The following is a 16,154-nucleotide window of genomic DNA, read 5'->3' on the forward strand; positions in this document are numbered from 1 at the left end:
CTTGCATTTGCATGCTTTCGAATTGCTAGGTGGACAGGAGCTGGGGCAAGCAACAGGATTTCACCCCATTGCACGAAGCTCAGGTCTGACAAGCTCAGTTTCTTTAACCACTGAACCATTGTGTCCCCTAGGCCTTTGGAAGAAGGTTTATATAATTTTTCTTCCCACGGATGCTGATAAGAGACATCTTGGAGTCCTCGCATTCAATTACACAGTTTTAAAAAGTTCAGATGGGATGCCATCCTTCTTCTGCTGGTTGGCTGGCCTTGATGCCCCTTTGTGTTATACTTCAATAAAAGGAGAATTGGGAGACATGGAATTTCCTGTGTGGAATCCCTGAGTTCAACTTGGTCAAATCTCTCCCAGTCCTGCTTTCTGTGAGGTGAAATTTACATGGGAGTTAATCAGCCTTTCCCAAAATGGTCATCTTCCAGATATGTAGAATAACTCCAAAACCCTCCAGGCAAAATGGCTGTTGGGGGTGGGTCTTAGTGTATTTTGATTCAGGGCCATTTTAAGGACACTTGTGATCCTAACCAATAGCTTAGTTTATGTGTAAAATCATAGGAGTAACTTTATCTTTGTACTGATTCTCCCACCATGATGGGAGAAATCTCATTAATCATACTTAGCGCAATGACTTATTTCACTCTATATAATGGGAGTTATGTTTCAATACATCTGGAGAGCATCTGTTCTGACAATAGCTATGGCGACATTCATTTCCTTCCTTGCCTTTGTTGGTAGAGATGGCCTTTGGTCTTCAGGGTACTCCATTCTCCACTGAGCACTTAGCTGTAGCATTGTTGCAACACCAACAACAGACAGATTTATGAATAACTTGCAAAATGCCATGATGCAGCTAACACAAAAGTTGGGATACAATTTAACTCAGCCAGCAGTCTGTAGTGCAGCCGGTATTTCTGTGCTCCCATGAGAATTCCAGAGATCTTTGGAGGAGACCAAGACCAATTCCTGACCACCATGATCCAGTGTGGTCAATTTATGGCAGGCTGACCAACAGAATTTCCCACAGATTGCACCAAAGTGACTCCCATGCTGAGTTTGCTGAAAGAAAGGGAAGCCAGATGGCCCATGCCTATCATTAAGGGCAACAAACCAGTGCTGGACAATTATTAAAACTTCATGCAAAGATTGAGAATTTCCTTTGATGATTTCATAAGGCTCCTAACTGCAGCTGTGAAATTCACAAACTCAAGCAAGGTCAGCAGAAAATGTGGATGTATCGAAAGGTATAAGTTTTAAAATTATTTGCCGGAGATGTGGAATGGAAAGATCTGGCTCTGAGTTACCAATTTAGTGAGGGAATTGCTGACAAATTAAGACATGAGTTGGTAAGACAATGCACCCTAGATAATTTGGAAGAGCTGTCAGAAGAATTGGTCATGCAAGTTCTAAAATTCTTGCTGGTGGAAAGCATCAACATCCATATTTTGACATGCTGATCAAAGTCAAAGCGTTTTAAAGAATGGCAGGCAATGATTGCTGGAGGTTCCACTCTCTTCCATCAATAGCCAATTCTGTTGAGGTAAGTTGGTCTTTATTGGGTGTGGTAGTCATTTCCTCCCCCATAAATCATCCCTTTCATGAGGCTAAAATATTGTTGCTAACCAAGAGATAACTTTGGCAGAAGAGTGATCTGGCAGCTTTCTCTCATTCTCATTGTTTGATACATAGCAATTATCTTTACCAAATAGGTGATAAAATGCACAATCAATAGGGATGAAAAAGGAAAAAGAATTACAGTGAAAGACAATCTTATTTTAAAAATCCTTGATACAAAGAAAAAATAAGTTTAGCACAGTTCATAGTTTCACCCAGAAGAGGGTTTAATTTGTAAAGTTTGCTCTTTATGTAAACTTTGAAAATGATGCAGTGAAGCCAAGAGTTGGCTTACAAGAATAGAATAGAATAGAATAGAATAGAATAGAATAGAATAGAATAGAATAGAATAGAATAGAATAGAATAGAATAGAATAGAATAGAATAGAATAGAATAGAATAGAATAGAATAGAATAGAATAGAATAGAATAGAATCTGGAAGGGACCTTGGCAGTCTTCTAGTCCAGCCCCCTCCTCAAGCAGGAGAACCTATACTATGTCAGACAAGTGACTGTCTAGCCTTTACTTAAAAAATCTCTAGTGATGGAGTGCCCACAATTTCTGGAGGCAAGCTGTTCCACTGGTTAATTATCCTCACTGTCAGGAAGTTACTCCTTAATTCCAGGTTGCTTCTTTCGTTGATTTCCAACCAGGGTTTCTTGTCGTGCCTTCTGGTGCTTTGATGAATAATTTAGGCAATGCAATTAGGCAATGTAATCCTAAATCTATTTTTGTATCCAGCTGGGTGACTTTGGGCCAGTCACTCTCTCTTAGCCCATTCCACCTCACAGGGCTGTTGTTGTGGGGAAAAATAGGAGGAAGAAGGTATGTTGGATATGTTCACAGTCTTGAGTTATTTGTAAAAATAATAAAAGCAGAATACAAATAAATAAAAGAAAAATAAATCTCATTGACCTGAGTGAGGAAAGGATTGTAATCTGTGTCACTGAAAGATGATCTGCAAATCTGGGCAACTAAAAAAAATTTTTTTACAATTGTTTTGAAATTCCCACCTGCTGCTATACTTATTTTATTTACTTATTGAATTTATTTGCCACCCATCTTGCTTCAAAATGATTCTGGGTGGTTTACAGCATTAAAAGCTTTAAAACCATAAAAAATAAATAATATTAACACTATCATTTGTTGCTGTGGGGGAAACAACCTAAGAACCTTCCAGATGTTTGGAGCTTCCATTAGCCCTTATCAGCATGATGAACAGATTATGGGAGTTATAACCTCAAACAGATACTTGATTCCTTTCTTTGACAAACTCCATAGCTATTAAACACAACAGGAATTAAAGGGCTCTCCAGTCAGTACTTTGGGTTAGATCATAGATCAGCAGAGTTAGGTTTTCTTTTGGAAGGAATATAACTGTTGTGGCCCAAAGGAACACATCAAGGGTATCCTATATACAATAAAATGCCATTTGCTTTGAAAGATCTGGATAATAATGCAACAGGTTTTTTGATGGGGTTCAGTGACTGTTTTCATCACATCAAATGTGCACTTTCATCATATCAAAGGCCATCCTTTGAAAGACACTGCTTGGGATCACACCCCAAAAGAAGATGGAAGCATAGCAACAATTCAAGAAAGTGCAGGTTGAAGATTAAACAATTAAAATAATGATAGCTTATAAGCAATTTACTCTGCTGGTTCTTTAATTCTCACCTCCCTGTAGACAATTCTTCGCAGCATAATTTTATACAGTTCTACTCAAAGTTACAGTAAATTTCAGTTATTTGAATGGCAGTTATTTCCACAGGAATGGGCAGAGTATCTTAGTCCATTTCCACTATTGTTTTATAGAACATTTGCCAAAGTATTCATTCCCTTAGCAAAAAGTGTAACATCTTTGGTTTGTTCTGGCAAATTTGCAGTTTATTATTCTAGAATTTAATATAACTAGTGCTGATTTATTTTAATTAATATTATTCACTCAAATTGGTATATTTTTAAAATTTGTGTTTCTATATTCCACAGTTCTAAGGAGTAAAGATCCTGCTTTCTTTCTTTTTCTTCTTTTTGCCCTAGTTGTGGAATACATGCCACCCACCAGAATTAGTGCGTCCAACTCTGGAGAAGACATTAGAAATTTTGCAGCTTGACTACATTGATCTCTATCTTATCGAACTGCCGATGGCTTTTCAGGTAAAGTGCGGTGCTGGAGCGCCTCCTAGGGTATATGATTGTGAACTGTAAATACTTAAAGTCTCCCTGGCAGACCATTATTTTTTTTGGACAACATCCCACAATTGTAGATCACCACATAGTGAAGAGCTCAGTTGGCAGAAGAGCAAAGTGAGACCACAGATTTATATTGACCGTCTCTGTCAAAAGTCACACTATTGACAACTTAAATATCCCTAGTGTGAAGTTGTTGTATGATGACAGCATTCAAATATGTATGCATTTTTCTTGATTTCATTTGTATATATGCAAGGATTATGGCAGCAAGAATCCACTCAAACATGGATTCAAGAGCTCTTTATTGAATTGATGACAATATGAAATGATATGGAACTGTGGTGGTCAAATATTTTATGTACATATTAGGACTGTGCAAAACCTTTCAAAGAGGTTTTTTGCAATTCACTTGCTTTACTGTTTTGATGAGAGGGGTTCTGGTGCATGCTCCAGTGTGTTGTGAATCGCTTTCTATTTTACATTCCTATTATAGATACGCAAATTATTAGTTGATGTGCTAATCAAGTAGCAGATCATGCATGTAAGATCCTGGCCTTCATTGCTGCCATGCATTATTATTTTTCCTTCTTATTAAGTAGTAGTAAAGCTGTCCCAAAGGTGCTTTCTCAAGTGGGAACTGGACTTCCTTTGTTTTTCCTTGAAGGCCTTTTGCTTCTCATCCAAGAAGCTTCTTCAGTTCTGAAGCTTCTTGGATAAGAAGTGAAACTTCTTCAAAGAAAAACAAACAGCTACCTTTTGAAAAACATCTTTGGGACAACAACGACCTGGATGACTGAGAATCTCCATAGATATATATAGTGGTAAAGATGTGGCACTCAGACATGAATTTTCCTATTGAACATGCACAAGATAGAATATAATGATTTATGTCCAAGAATTCCCTTCTTTCCAGACAGTCTTAATTGCCCATAAATCAGTCAATACCAAATATAGACATTAACAGTCTTCTGTACAGGAAAAGCTCTGGGCAAACTGTCCCCTTACAGACTAATTAATATATCAGGCTACTGCAACATGAGCCTTTGTATCTCATGCTAAAGTACACAAAGTGACTTGCTGTGTCAGCACTAAATTGAAATGTGGTTTACATGTCATTGTGGATGAGTTTGGACCTTATAGTTAGTATTTTTATTTATGATGCAAATGCATTGGCCACCCAACTCCAATGGATTCGTGTAATCACATGACTCCCAAAGTCACAACATACTATATGTTGCCAATGTTCCATTTGAGCCCCTTGACTTTCACCATTAATAGTGAGAGTTAGTGGCAGGTTCTTTCACTTATAAGCCCTATCACAATTTTGCATATTATGTAAAGGCCACCTTCTATATCATAACTATCACAGTAAGGCTTAGAGTTCTGTGTAAGTTAGTTTATACTATAGCCCTAAAAGACCAGCTGGGCTAATCTTTAATATGATCATTTTCAATTAGGCACCATGAAATGAGTTGGGTTTTAACTGAATAATGTCAACTGTGGAATTCCAATACATATGCAAGACACTAGGTTGGAGGTAATAGCTTAAATATAGTAAAATGTCCTGGCACTTCTGATATCTTGGAATGGTTCTACGAATTTTCTCCCTGCATTTTTCAACCTGTATGACTCCTTGCTACATCCATGTTTATTAATGCATTTATTTTCTTCCACATGTTTACAGTATAACTAATACCATCCATTATAAAGCTCTACTAAACTTGTAATTGATATATTGTAATCCAGAAGATAGTTATGGCATTAATTACAATGTGACTAATGGACCATGGGGTTATGACAAGTTCTTTTAACTACACCAGTTTGGTGGGCTCAAGACACAAAAGAGGCAACACAATATGAGTCCCTAAACAATAGGCACACAGAAGCATTCCCAAGTTATTGCTCACTATTCCTTACTGCTCCACTTTTCCCCATTACAGTACTACTACTATTCCAACTACTACTTCTTGTGAGTGCAACTATTCCTACTCTTTGTGAGTACCACTGGAGAAAATTGTTTTGTTCTAGCTGTTTTACTTCCATATGCAAACACACACCTCAGTCTGTCAGTCAGACAGACACACATAGATAGACAGAGACACACACCAGCTGTTCCTCAGCATAGCTTTTATACCAACCTTACCTTGCTGAGTGGCGAGAAGGCTTAAAAAGACAGGACAACAGCAGTCATGTGCTGGTCATTTTCTAGGCAGCCTGTTCTCTCACAAAAGGTAAGTAGCTTCATGTGAAGATATAGCATAGAATTAATTTGTCTCTGCTCTGAGAGCTTAAGGGAAGATGAACTGTATATCTCATTCTAAAGTGTGAATGAATCAAATAGGACACAATTTGCATTCTGTTCAATGATATAAATCTCACTACTTTGCATAGTTTCCTGCCATTCTGCAAGTAATAGGATTTCCCCCTATGAAATATACCAATAGTATTTTTCCTATTCTTCCTACGATTCCTATGAATCACATTTGGAATATAGGTGACTAACAAAGTGTTGGCAACTGTTTCTTTTCCCCCACTTCCTTTGAGATTTCATTTTTAAAAAAGGATATGTTGATTATTCTAGAATTCTGTTTTGGGCTCTTGTTTCTATTGGCATCCTGCCTAAAGAGAGGGAGTGAGCCCAGCTGTACATTCCTGCTGGCTAAATGACGGTTTAGCAAGCTAGAGATCAATGTTCTTCTAATATTGTTCAATTTGCGGTAAAGTGAGAGTAATTCAGAATATTCATTTGTAAAGCTCCCCAGTCACTGTTAATTATAATGGAGAGGAATTTCAGAGGCAGTGCCAGTCTTCATTCAGTTTTTTTCAAAGAGAAAACTCTAGACTAGAGAGCCAGCTAGGAGTTGGCTGGTATTGGGATCTTATTCCTTTCCCCCTGGTTAGAAAACATTCTGCCCCAATGTCTAGTTGCCTTTTGGCAAAACCACCAAAAGAAAGACATTCTAATCTCTCAAGATTAATATAAAGGAATTAGTTCAGGTGTAAACAATGTAGTATCCTTCAGATGTTTAAGCTTCGGCTCCCACAACAAGAGATTGTGAGAGATATACTCAAAAATATCTGGAGCACATCAGGTTGCTTACATGGGACCTGATACACATTGGGTCTGTCATATCTGACATACATACATCTGATGGTTAATGTTCAGTAAATTGTAATAGCTTTGAGGTCTTCTCCCCAAATTATTGTGTAGTGGGTTCTGGACCGCATGGATGACTCCGGACAACAGGGTTCAGCATAATAGATCTTTATTGAGGTTAGCACAGAACTCAGGACAAAGGGCTATTAGCCCCTCTTATATACTTAGCCAGGTATACCTGGGACCAATCCCCTTATCAGGATTTCCCGCCAAGGACCACCCTGCCAATCCGGACAGGGTACCCTTCCACCTGGTGGTGTCAGTGGCTCATTTCTGTGGAAACATCCCCTATATACATAACACAAATATCTACTTTCTCCTCAAACTATAGGGAAACTGTCTCCCTGTCAAAAATTAACACAATATTGCAACCTTGTGAGATTTTATCTCTTTTCCCCACTTTCCCATGTGACTTTTTTGTTTCTTCAGCCTGGAGAAAACCTCTATCCTAAAGATGAAAATGGAAAATGGCTTTATCATAAAACAGATCTATGTGCCACATGGGGGGTGAGTATTTAGGAAGAATTAATCATATCATAACTAACAGTATCTAAAACTTTCTCATAGTCCTTAGGATATCTCTTCCAATAAATTTAGAAGGGAAAAGGAGATTGGGTTCCATTGTACACTTGAACAGCAATAGATTCTGAGTTGTATGCTATACTGAAGCAGTAGTATTGGCCTTAAAATTAGGTGTGCTCAAGATTGATCAAGCTAGATGTCTGTGATGTGGAGGAATATCATTGTGGCAAAAATAAAATAACAACATAACACTGCACAATTCAGGAATGATCTTTTTACTTAACTGACCAAAATTACAAAGTCACAAATAGTGGAGCAGGTTATCAGGTATGATAAATATGGTATGCATCCTGTAATTTGTAAAACATTATTATTTTCATGATATTTGGAGAGTTAAGCCATTGTAGTCTTTACAGTAAGTTTTATGGCACATTAAATATTTAATTCTATTGAAGTTTTTATTGAACTCAATATATATCCAAGAAAGCAGAGAAACATTTGGTGGGCTTAATGATATTGTTTTTCTGGGAAGTAGAATTATTTTCAAAATTTGAAGACAAAGAAACCAAACTTGTAGGAATTTAAAAGAAATGAAAGGATTGTTCTTGTCAGATCAGTGTTGCAAAAAAAAAACAACCCAGGTGGTATGTATTCCTTAAAGGCCATTATCTTGTACAATTTTTTACAAGGATCATTAGTATTTTCTCCTTTCTTGCATTTTTTTGTTTTCTGTTGCTTGTCCCCTGTCCATCTTCTCTCCCATCTTCCTTTTCGTTAATTCGGTCATATTTTACTCTATACACATTCTTATACCTGATTTTCTTCATTAAAATTCTTGCTGAAGTATAATTTCTGTAGCCAAGAGCAAACTTTGGTGGGGGATGAGTCAAACTGTCCTTCTTTCATCTCCTTTGCCCTCCTCCACTGGCTGCCTCTGTGTAAACCTGAACTCCCATAGTTCCCTAACCAGCATGGCCATTGCTGAGAATGGGCCTTCCATTTCTGGGAATTGGTACACCTGAGGAGCACTTAGCTTCATCATGGATTGTTTTCTTATAGCAGCATCACACTTATTTATTTTGTTATCCTAAGCAGTAAGAATATTATTTGCCAGTTTATTACACTGTTTTGCCTACTTCATTCTGACAGGCTTTGGAAGCATGCAAAGATGCAGGCTTGGTGAAATCTCTTGGTGTATCCAACTTCAATCGTAGGCAGCTGGAAATGATTCTGAACAAGCCAGGTTTGAAGTACAAACCTGTCAGCAACCAGGTAATGACTGTGAATAGATGAGCCCATGTAAGCATGTTAACTTTCTCACATAATGACTGGCATAAGCCATTGGTCCTTGACTAGTGTATCTAGCATCAGAATATCTTGTACAATGAATCTTCATGATTTCCTGTCATAAAAAACAACTATGTCATTTTTCATATATTTCTCCTTCCAGGTTTGTTTTTGGTTTGCTATAAAACGTAAGATAAACAAATATGTTACTAAAAACAAACAACAAACAAAATCTTAGCTATTCATTCAACCTTCCCTATGCGCCTTGCATTTTTGGCTGAAATGAACAAGCAGTCAATTCATACTCAGTCAGGGAAAGCATAAAATCATGTTAATTTTATGCTCAAGGTTTAATCATGGGAAATTAAGGTAATTAATTCCATTCTAAGAGGCCATTACCTCTGGGAGGAGGGAGGCATTTGGGGCAGTGACCATCTGAAATAATACCTAAAAGTGTAGTATTTCAGAGAGTGCTTCAGATAAAGTCAGACTGGTCTTATTTACTCTGATTAACAGCGTGTTTTGTGTGTGTGTGTGTGTGTGTTTCTGAGCTGGGTCATCTGTTCCATAATTCTTGTAAGTAGATGTGTAGGAGACAAATGTTTATGAATGTACCATGTACACACCATACATTCCATGAAAAAAAGTTGGGAAATAAGGTGACCCAGCTAATGTGTTATATCAAAGATAGGAAATTATAATTGCATTTAACTCAAACATGTGAAAAAAATACTAGGAAGATAATTGGCTGTTGCTAGTTGGCAGAGGACAGGAAGGCCTGGAGGAACGTGGTCCATGGGGTTGCAATGGGTGGGACACGACTTTGCAACTAACAACAACAACAAGTTGGGGGGTGGGAGGAATCATAGAAAAGGAGATGTTTGGAAGTTTGGAATGATGGTTCTTTTTCTTTCTAAAGATCCATATCCCTTATATCAAACTGATCATGAATGATTAAGAGCAGATACTTGGGAGTGAGATGCTACACAGCTCAGAAGGCTAGGCCATCAGAAAATATTGTGGGCCTTATTATCTTGCAGACAATGAGGTTCTAAGGCATATCTGGTTTTTTGTTTTTGTTTTTTAATATGCAAGCTTGCTGAAAGCAGACTAAAGCAGTTTTCTTGGCTGTTGTAAAAGGTCAGTGTGTTCTACCAGTTTGAGCTTATAGTTGAAACACGTGGATTAGCCTAACTGAAATCTTCCTCCACCCCTTTAGTGGGCCCCACTTTAGCCACAGGAGATTCTATGGATTAGAACTTGTGTTTCCCTTGGCCTACCATTACCTTAAATGTCACAGACCATTCAGATGCCTGGAGTAAACTGGAACAATTCAATGAAGCAATAACTTCTTATTAGCTGTTTAATTGGCCAGGCTACTCAGTGTCCTGGGGAGTTGAATTTTCTCCTTCCTTGCTCCAAACTTGCACTGTTTTTCCAAGGAAATCATATTGAATATACAACCATAGGAATTGCTTAAGTATTTCAGTGAACATCTCTCATGTGTAATAAATAAGCTATTGTTTTTGGAACACATTTGAAATTGTTTTACAGGCTTATCTTTTGATGAAATTTAAAAGCCAAAGAATTGCAAGCCACTTGGAAATAGGCCATATTGCCTGTATCTCGTAGCCACTTTGAACTAAAATATTTGCAAAAACCATACATCTTACTAAAATAAGTTATACCAATATAGTCCCACCCTCCATTTTGGGGGAGGAAAAAAAAGTTGAAAAGATTATAAACCGGGACACGGTTAGTTCTAGTCCTGACGTAGGCATGAAAGCTGGCCAAAGGGACCTTGGGCCAGTCACTTTCTCTCAGTCCTAGGAAGAAGAAGGCAATAGCAAACCACTTTTGAAATCCTGTGTGTCACCAGGAGTCAACTGACTCAAAGGTGTGTGTGTGTGTATGTGTGCGCGCACACACACACACACAGAGAGAGAAAGAGAGAGACTTGATTGTGCCAAACCCAGCTGAACTAAGTGAGGTCTCCTAAATTAGTTTGCACATTTTTGCCACTTCTACAAATGCAGCTATAGAGGCTACATACCAGAGACAGAAATCTGGAAGAAAAGAAGCTTCTTAATACTTTCCCAGTTGATACTGTTGTGATTCAGGGTCAGCCTGTGGGTTCGGCAGTTGCGTCGGATGACTCAGAGGAGGAGGAGGAGGGGGGTGTTGAAGAGCTTGCTGAGGGGATTGGACAGCTTGATGAGAGCCCTCAGCCAGGCCCCTCTCATCTGGTCACAACGCAGACCCAGCTGTGTGAGCCTGACAGCGTGGATGAAGATGACCCACAGCTGGCCCTGTTCAAGGATGCCCGACGCAAGAGGCAGTCAATCAGGAGTAAACAGAGGAAGGCAATGGGGCTCCTCGGAAGGAGGCAGAGAGAAGCCACGCCCTGAACTGTATTTAAGGGGGAATGCGTGGGAGGGCTGGTTTGCTGAAGGCAACCACTTGAAAAGCTCCTGTTTCTTGGTTCGTGTCTTGTTCTATTTGTTTTTGTAGCAATAAATTTGGCAGGCATAATTCCAGCCTCTTGCCTTCTTGTAAAAGGGGTTGTCCCTGCCTTTTCTGCAGGGCCGGTAGCAGGCTGGTACAGAACAGATACTTTGTCCTTTTGAAGTTGTTGCTTTTTGCAAAAATAAATACAGCTAACTTTGTTTTTGTTTCTTAACCCCGATTTTTTAAATTCTGCATTTCCCACGCCTGTAGATTGAATGTCATCCATACTTCATTCAACCTAAACTTTTAGAATTCTGCAAATTGCATGATATTGTTCCTGTTGGATACAGTCCACTAGGCACATCAAGAGATGCAAGCTGGTAAGATTTTGCATTGAAAATGAGGAGGAGGAGGAGGAGGAGGAGGAGGAGGAGGAGGAGGAGGAGGAGGGGAGAGGAGGTGTAATAGTGAAGCAAAGTTAAAGGATTTATGGTTTAATGCTGATGCAGCTTTGTGACCAAAGCAGAGAAACAGAAATAAAGAATGTTTTGTCATGGATCAATTGTGATGTTCCATCACTGAGATTGATATGGCAATTTTAAGTAGATGAAGAGAGAAACAAATGTGAGGTAAATGATCAAAATAGAAGTCCTCCTGGACTACTCATGCTAGCAAAGCAGAAAGTTGAGTGGTGAGGATGATGACAGTCAGCTCTAACGTTTTCCTCATCCATCCTCACTGAACCCCTCTTTTTTCTTTTGATGGCTGACAATGCACTACTAATAGAGAAGCAGAGAGAGATCAATTCTCCAATTACATGTCCTGCAATTTGTCCTTTCCCTGCAAGTCCTGTTTTATTTTAATGCTTCAGCCATCAGAACTTAGCCTCTACTAAATGGGCTCATTTTCCTGACAATCACAAAGCTTCTTTTATTCCCTAACAAAAATAAGAATTCAAACAAGGATTAAGAGTAGGATAGTCACCTGATTTCAAAATAGATTGATAGATTATGTGCCATCAAGACATTTTTGATTCCTAGCAACCACACAGATACATTTTCTCCAGGACAATCTATCCCTAACATGTTCTTTCATGCCTCCCAATGGTGTAATCATTGCTTCTATGACTAAGCCCGTCCACCCCATCCATCCACTGCTGCTTGTCTTCTTTTCTTTCTGGAGCTGAGTTGATTCGTTCAATGATCCATTGGTTGCTTTATTGGCTGCCGAGGATATCCTTAGGAATCTCTCTATAGCAAAGTTCAAAAGCTCAATGCTCTTCATAATCCTGTTTCCTTAAAGTCCAACTTTTTGCTTCCATAGAGTGTCATAGGGAATACCATGGTTTGCACAATTCTGATATTTCTAGGTGTATTATTATATTACTGCATTTCAGTATCAAAGCTATCCATCACTTTGATGTCTTCATTGTCAATTCTAAGGTTGGTTTTTCTACCTGCTACCATTAATTGGATGGTCTTTATATTTAATTTTAGTCCCATTGTTTCACTATACTCTTTGACTTTTAGTATTGGGGCTTGCAGATCCTGTGCATTTTAAGCTATTAGGATAGTGTCAACATAGCACAGGTTATTGATGTTTCTTCCTCCAGTTTTTAAACCACAACCATCTTCTTTCAATCCAGCTTCCCTTAATATACGTATATTTTGCATATATAAATCTCCTTTTTTGGTATTGGTATGTACATTGACTTCTTCCTATTGTTTGGTTACTGTGTCATTCTTCCAATTTGCTGGCATAGTTTAGCTAGAACCTTGTATGATTTTTATTCTGTTGCTTGCCATATTTCAGTGCATATTCTATCAATTCCTGTAGCTTTCCAACTTTGTAATAATGGAGTGCTGATTGAACTATAGCTAGAGGTACATCTTCTAAGCAGACATGTCAAACTCGCGATGTCATGTGATGTCGCACAACGTATGGGAGCTTTTTCTCCATTGCCAGCAATGGGGTAGGCACGGTTTTGGGATGACGCATCCGGCCCGTGGGCCAGCAATATGACACCCCTGTAAGGTATCTTGGATGTTGATATTTCTACTGTATAGTGTTTCACTTTATTTCTTCCACCTTTCTTTGATCTCTTTTCAAAGCATACCAATTTGAGGCTGAAACCCCCTTCTGAGTTCAGAGATCTTTTGAAAAACTTTCCTTGTTCTTCCATGTTTGTTTTCATGTCTTTACAGATGTTATTGTAACACCATTTCTTGTCTCTTGTAATATCTGACTGAAACGCTTTGTTAAGTTAATTTCTGAGAGTTTAGGCTTTGGATTCTCTTCCCTTGCATGGTTTGTTCTGACATCCACCTTGCTTTCTTCTCTTTCTTCATTTTTAACAGTTCCTTTTTTACATTCATCCTTAGCCGGTTCCTTAAATTCATACCATAATTCTTCTCTCAATGAAGTTCAGGACTTCAAAGCAATTCCTGATGTTCTCCTTGAAAATGGTGGGTATATGTTCTAGATCATATCATGGAAACTGACTGGTTTTCTTCTTTAGCTTAATGTGGAGCCTGCATATGAGCAATTTGTGATTTGTTCCACAGTCAGTACCTGGCTGTCTCTTTGATGGTATAACTGAGCCCCTCCACTTCCTTTTAACACTAATATAGTTAATTTCTATGTACTCCATCTGGTGATGTCCATGTACAGAAACATCATTTTGGATGTTTGAAGAGAGTGTTGGCCATGAAGAAATCACTGGAGTAGCAGAAATGGATAAGTCAGTCTCCTGTTCCTTTCACTTTCCTAAGCCATACAATCCAACTACATTCTCCTTCATGTTTCCAGCTTCATCATTCCAATCACCAATCACAAGCAGCATATCTTGCTTGCATGTTCTATTAAATTATACACAGAAAAAAATCATAGTTAATATTCTGATTTAGTACTTTTACTTATGAAGAAGGCAACATTAGAAGTCTTGATCATCCTAATTTGTGGCTCAGATGATGTAATTTTTGAAGACATGAATTTGTATTTGAAAAAAAATAGAAGATGAATAAAAATGTATAAAAGACAAATAAAAAGTATGCTTCAAATAACAGCCAGCACAATAAAATATAAAACATGAAAAACAGACTATTTCAATACAGAGCAAAATCTCTATGCATGAAAATATTCAGAAGAAATGCGTCTTCTTGACCCTGACTTCCATTATTGATTTGGAAGAGACATTCCTTTCTATATTAAACTGTCTAAAAGAAGAGATAGATGACCTCTTCTAAGGTCATGTCTTCTGCAGATGTCTTAAATTCTTCCATTATAGCCGATTTACTTTAAAAAAAAAAACCCTGAATACATGGTTTAATGCTAGAATATTTTAAACCAATGGAAACATTTTTAATTATATATTAGTGCTACGCATAAAAACAGTTGTCCTCTACTATGGCAGCTAAAATCATGCTTTCAGCCTGAGGACAACTTTTGAGTTTCAGTTGTTCTTTCACCCATCTGTTCATATGCTGGCACGGTTTGATTTCTCCAGTGAACTAATTCTGCATCCATAAGTAACATGCCTCAGTTTGAACAAAGTTCAATACTGCGTTTGATTTAGTAATGGATGCACTTTTGATTATTTTCAAACTTGATCACAATAGTTGTTGTCTTTTGCCAGCTCCTTTTCAACCCTATATTGTAATCTACCTATCTTCCTCCTAAGGAAAATCTGATTCTTTTCTCTTTGTGTTTTTTACAAGGGTGAATGTATCTTCCCCTCCACTCTTGGAGGATCCCCTGCTAAATGCCATTGGGGAAAAATACAAGAAGACAGCCGCTCAGGTGGCCCTGCGCTTCAACATTCAGCGTGGCGTGGTGGTCATTCCAAAAAGCTTTGATTCAAACCGTATTAGAGAAAATTTCCAGGTAAACTCAGTGAATGAATGCAGTGTACATTCTTCCCAAATTAAACAAAATGACCCAGATTCTCTCATGGACAGAAGCCTTCAATCTTTTAGATTTAGAGTCTGTTACAAGTGCCATTACTATTACTCTATCTCCAGTTGTATCTGGGTGGAGATATTGCAGCTGTGATTCATTCATTGTAACTCAAGAATGAAAGTCATTCTACACCATCAGCCTTCTTTAACCTTGCACCTTCCAAATATATCAGTTTACAACTCTCATCCTTTCCAGCCAGCCTGGCTCTGGAGGAGTTTTCCAATCCAAAACAGTTTGGAAGATGTCAGATTGGATTAGAAACTAGAGGGAATAAAAGATCAGACATCTTTTTTTTTACATCTCCATTCTTTCAGATGCCTGTAACACCTTTTTTGTACATTTGAAAGCTACAAATTGTCCCCTTTAAAAAGGCAAATAAATATAGTAGGAAGCATAAATGAGAACATCTATTTCTCAGATGTTACTGAACTATAGTTCCTAGCACTCTCAGATAGAGTGCTGCTGCACGTTGAATTTCAAATCTTCTGAAGGAAAACTGATTCCATATCCTTAGAGGTATTATAGACTGCTGGATTTGGACTGATTAAACTAAGGCCAGTCATGTTCTTACAGGGTGACATAACGTGATAAATGTGAATGCCCTATTCCTCTCCTTTAAAAAAAAATCCTTCAAGGGATTGCTTCTTTCTTTCCATACAGTCAATTAAATTTGCCATTTTGTATCCTCATTTTAAGTGTCCTTTTTGCAATGTACGTATACTATGTTTTTCTTCCTTAAACTGCTGCTGGAACTATGGCTAACAAACAATAATGAATAAAAGCAGGGTGAAAAATGAAGTTTTCACCAAGTTACTTTCATAATCTGTTTGATTAAAATACTTGAGATACAACTGATGAAAGTGAACAGTGTTGTGCCTAATTATACAGGCTCTGTGACAAGTTACTTGTGAATTTGCTATTAATCTGCTTACTGTCATTTCCCACAAAGCTGTGGGAAGAAGTGAA

General features: G+C 38.0%; 1 protein-coding gene across 1 annotated transcript in view; it reads left to right on the forward strand.

The window, feature by feature from the left end:
• AKR1D1 (aldo-keto reductase family 1 member D1) overlaps positions 1-16,154 on the forward strand; it is a gene marked incomplete at its 3' end in the record, with an annotated part of 42,182 nt that overhangs the window by 23,642 nt on the left and 2,386 nt on the right. The window contains exons 3-7 of the mRNA XM_081331875.1: positions 3,665-3,781; positions 7,404-7,481; positions 8,646-8,768; positions 11,502-11,611; positions 14,948-15,113. Coding sequence (XP_081188001.1) covers positions 3,665-3,781; positions 7,404-7,481; positions 8,646-8,768; positions 11,502-11,611; positions 14,948-15,113 — 594 coding nt within the window. The remainder of the gene's footprint in view (positions 1-3,664; positions 3,782-7,403; positions 7,482-8,645; positions 8,769-11,501; positions 11,612-14,947; positions 15,114-16,154) is intronic.

The sequence above is a fragment of the Vipera berus genome (assembly GCF_964194415.1).
Source record: "Vipera berus genome assembly, chromosome: 6".
In the NCBI taxonomy this organism is placed as follows: domain Eukaryota; kingdom Metazoa; phylum Chordata; class Lepidosauria; order Squamata; family Viperidae; genus Vipera; species Vipera berus.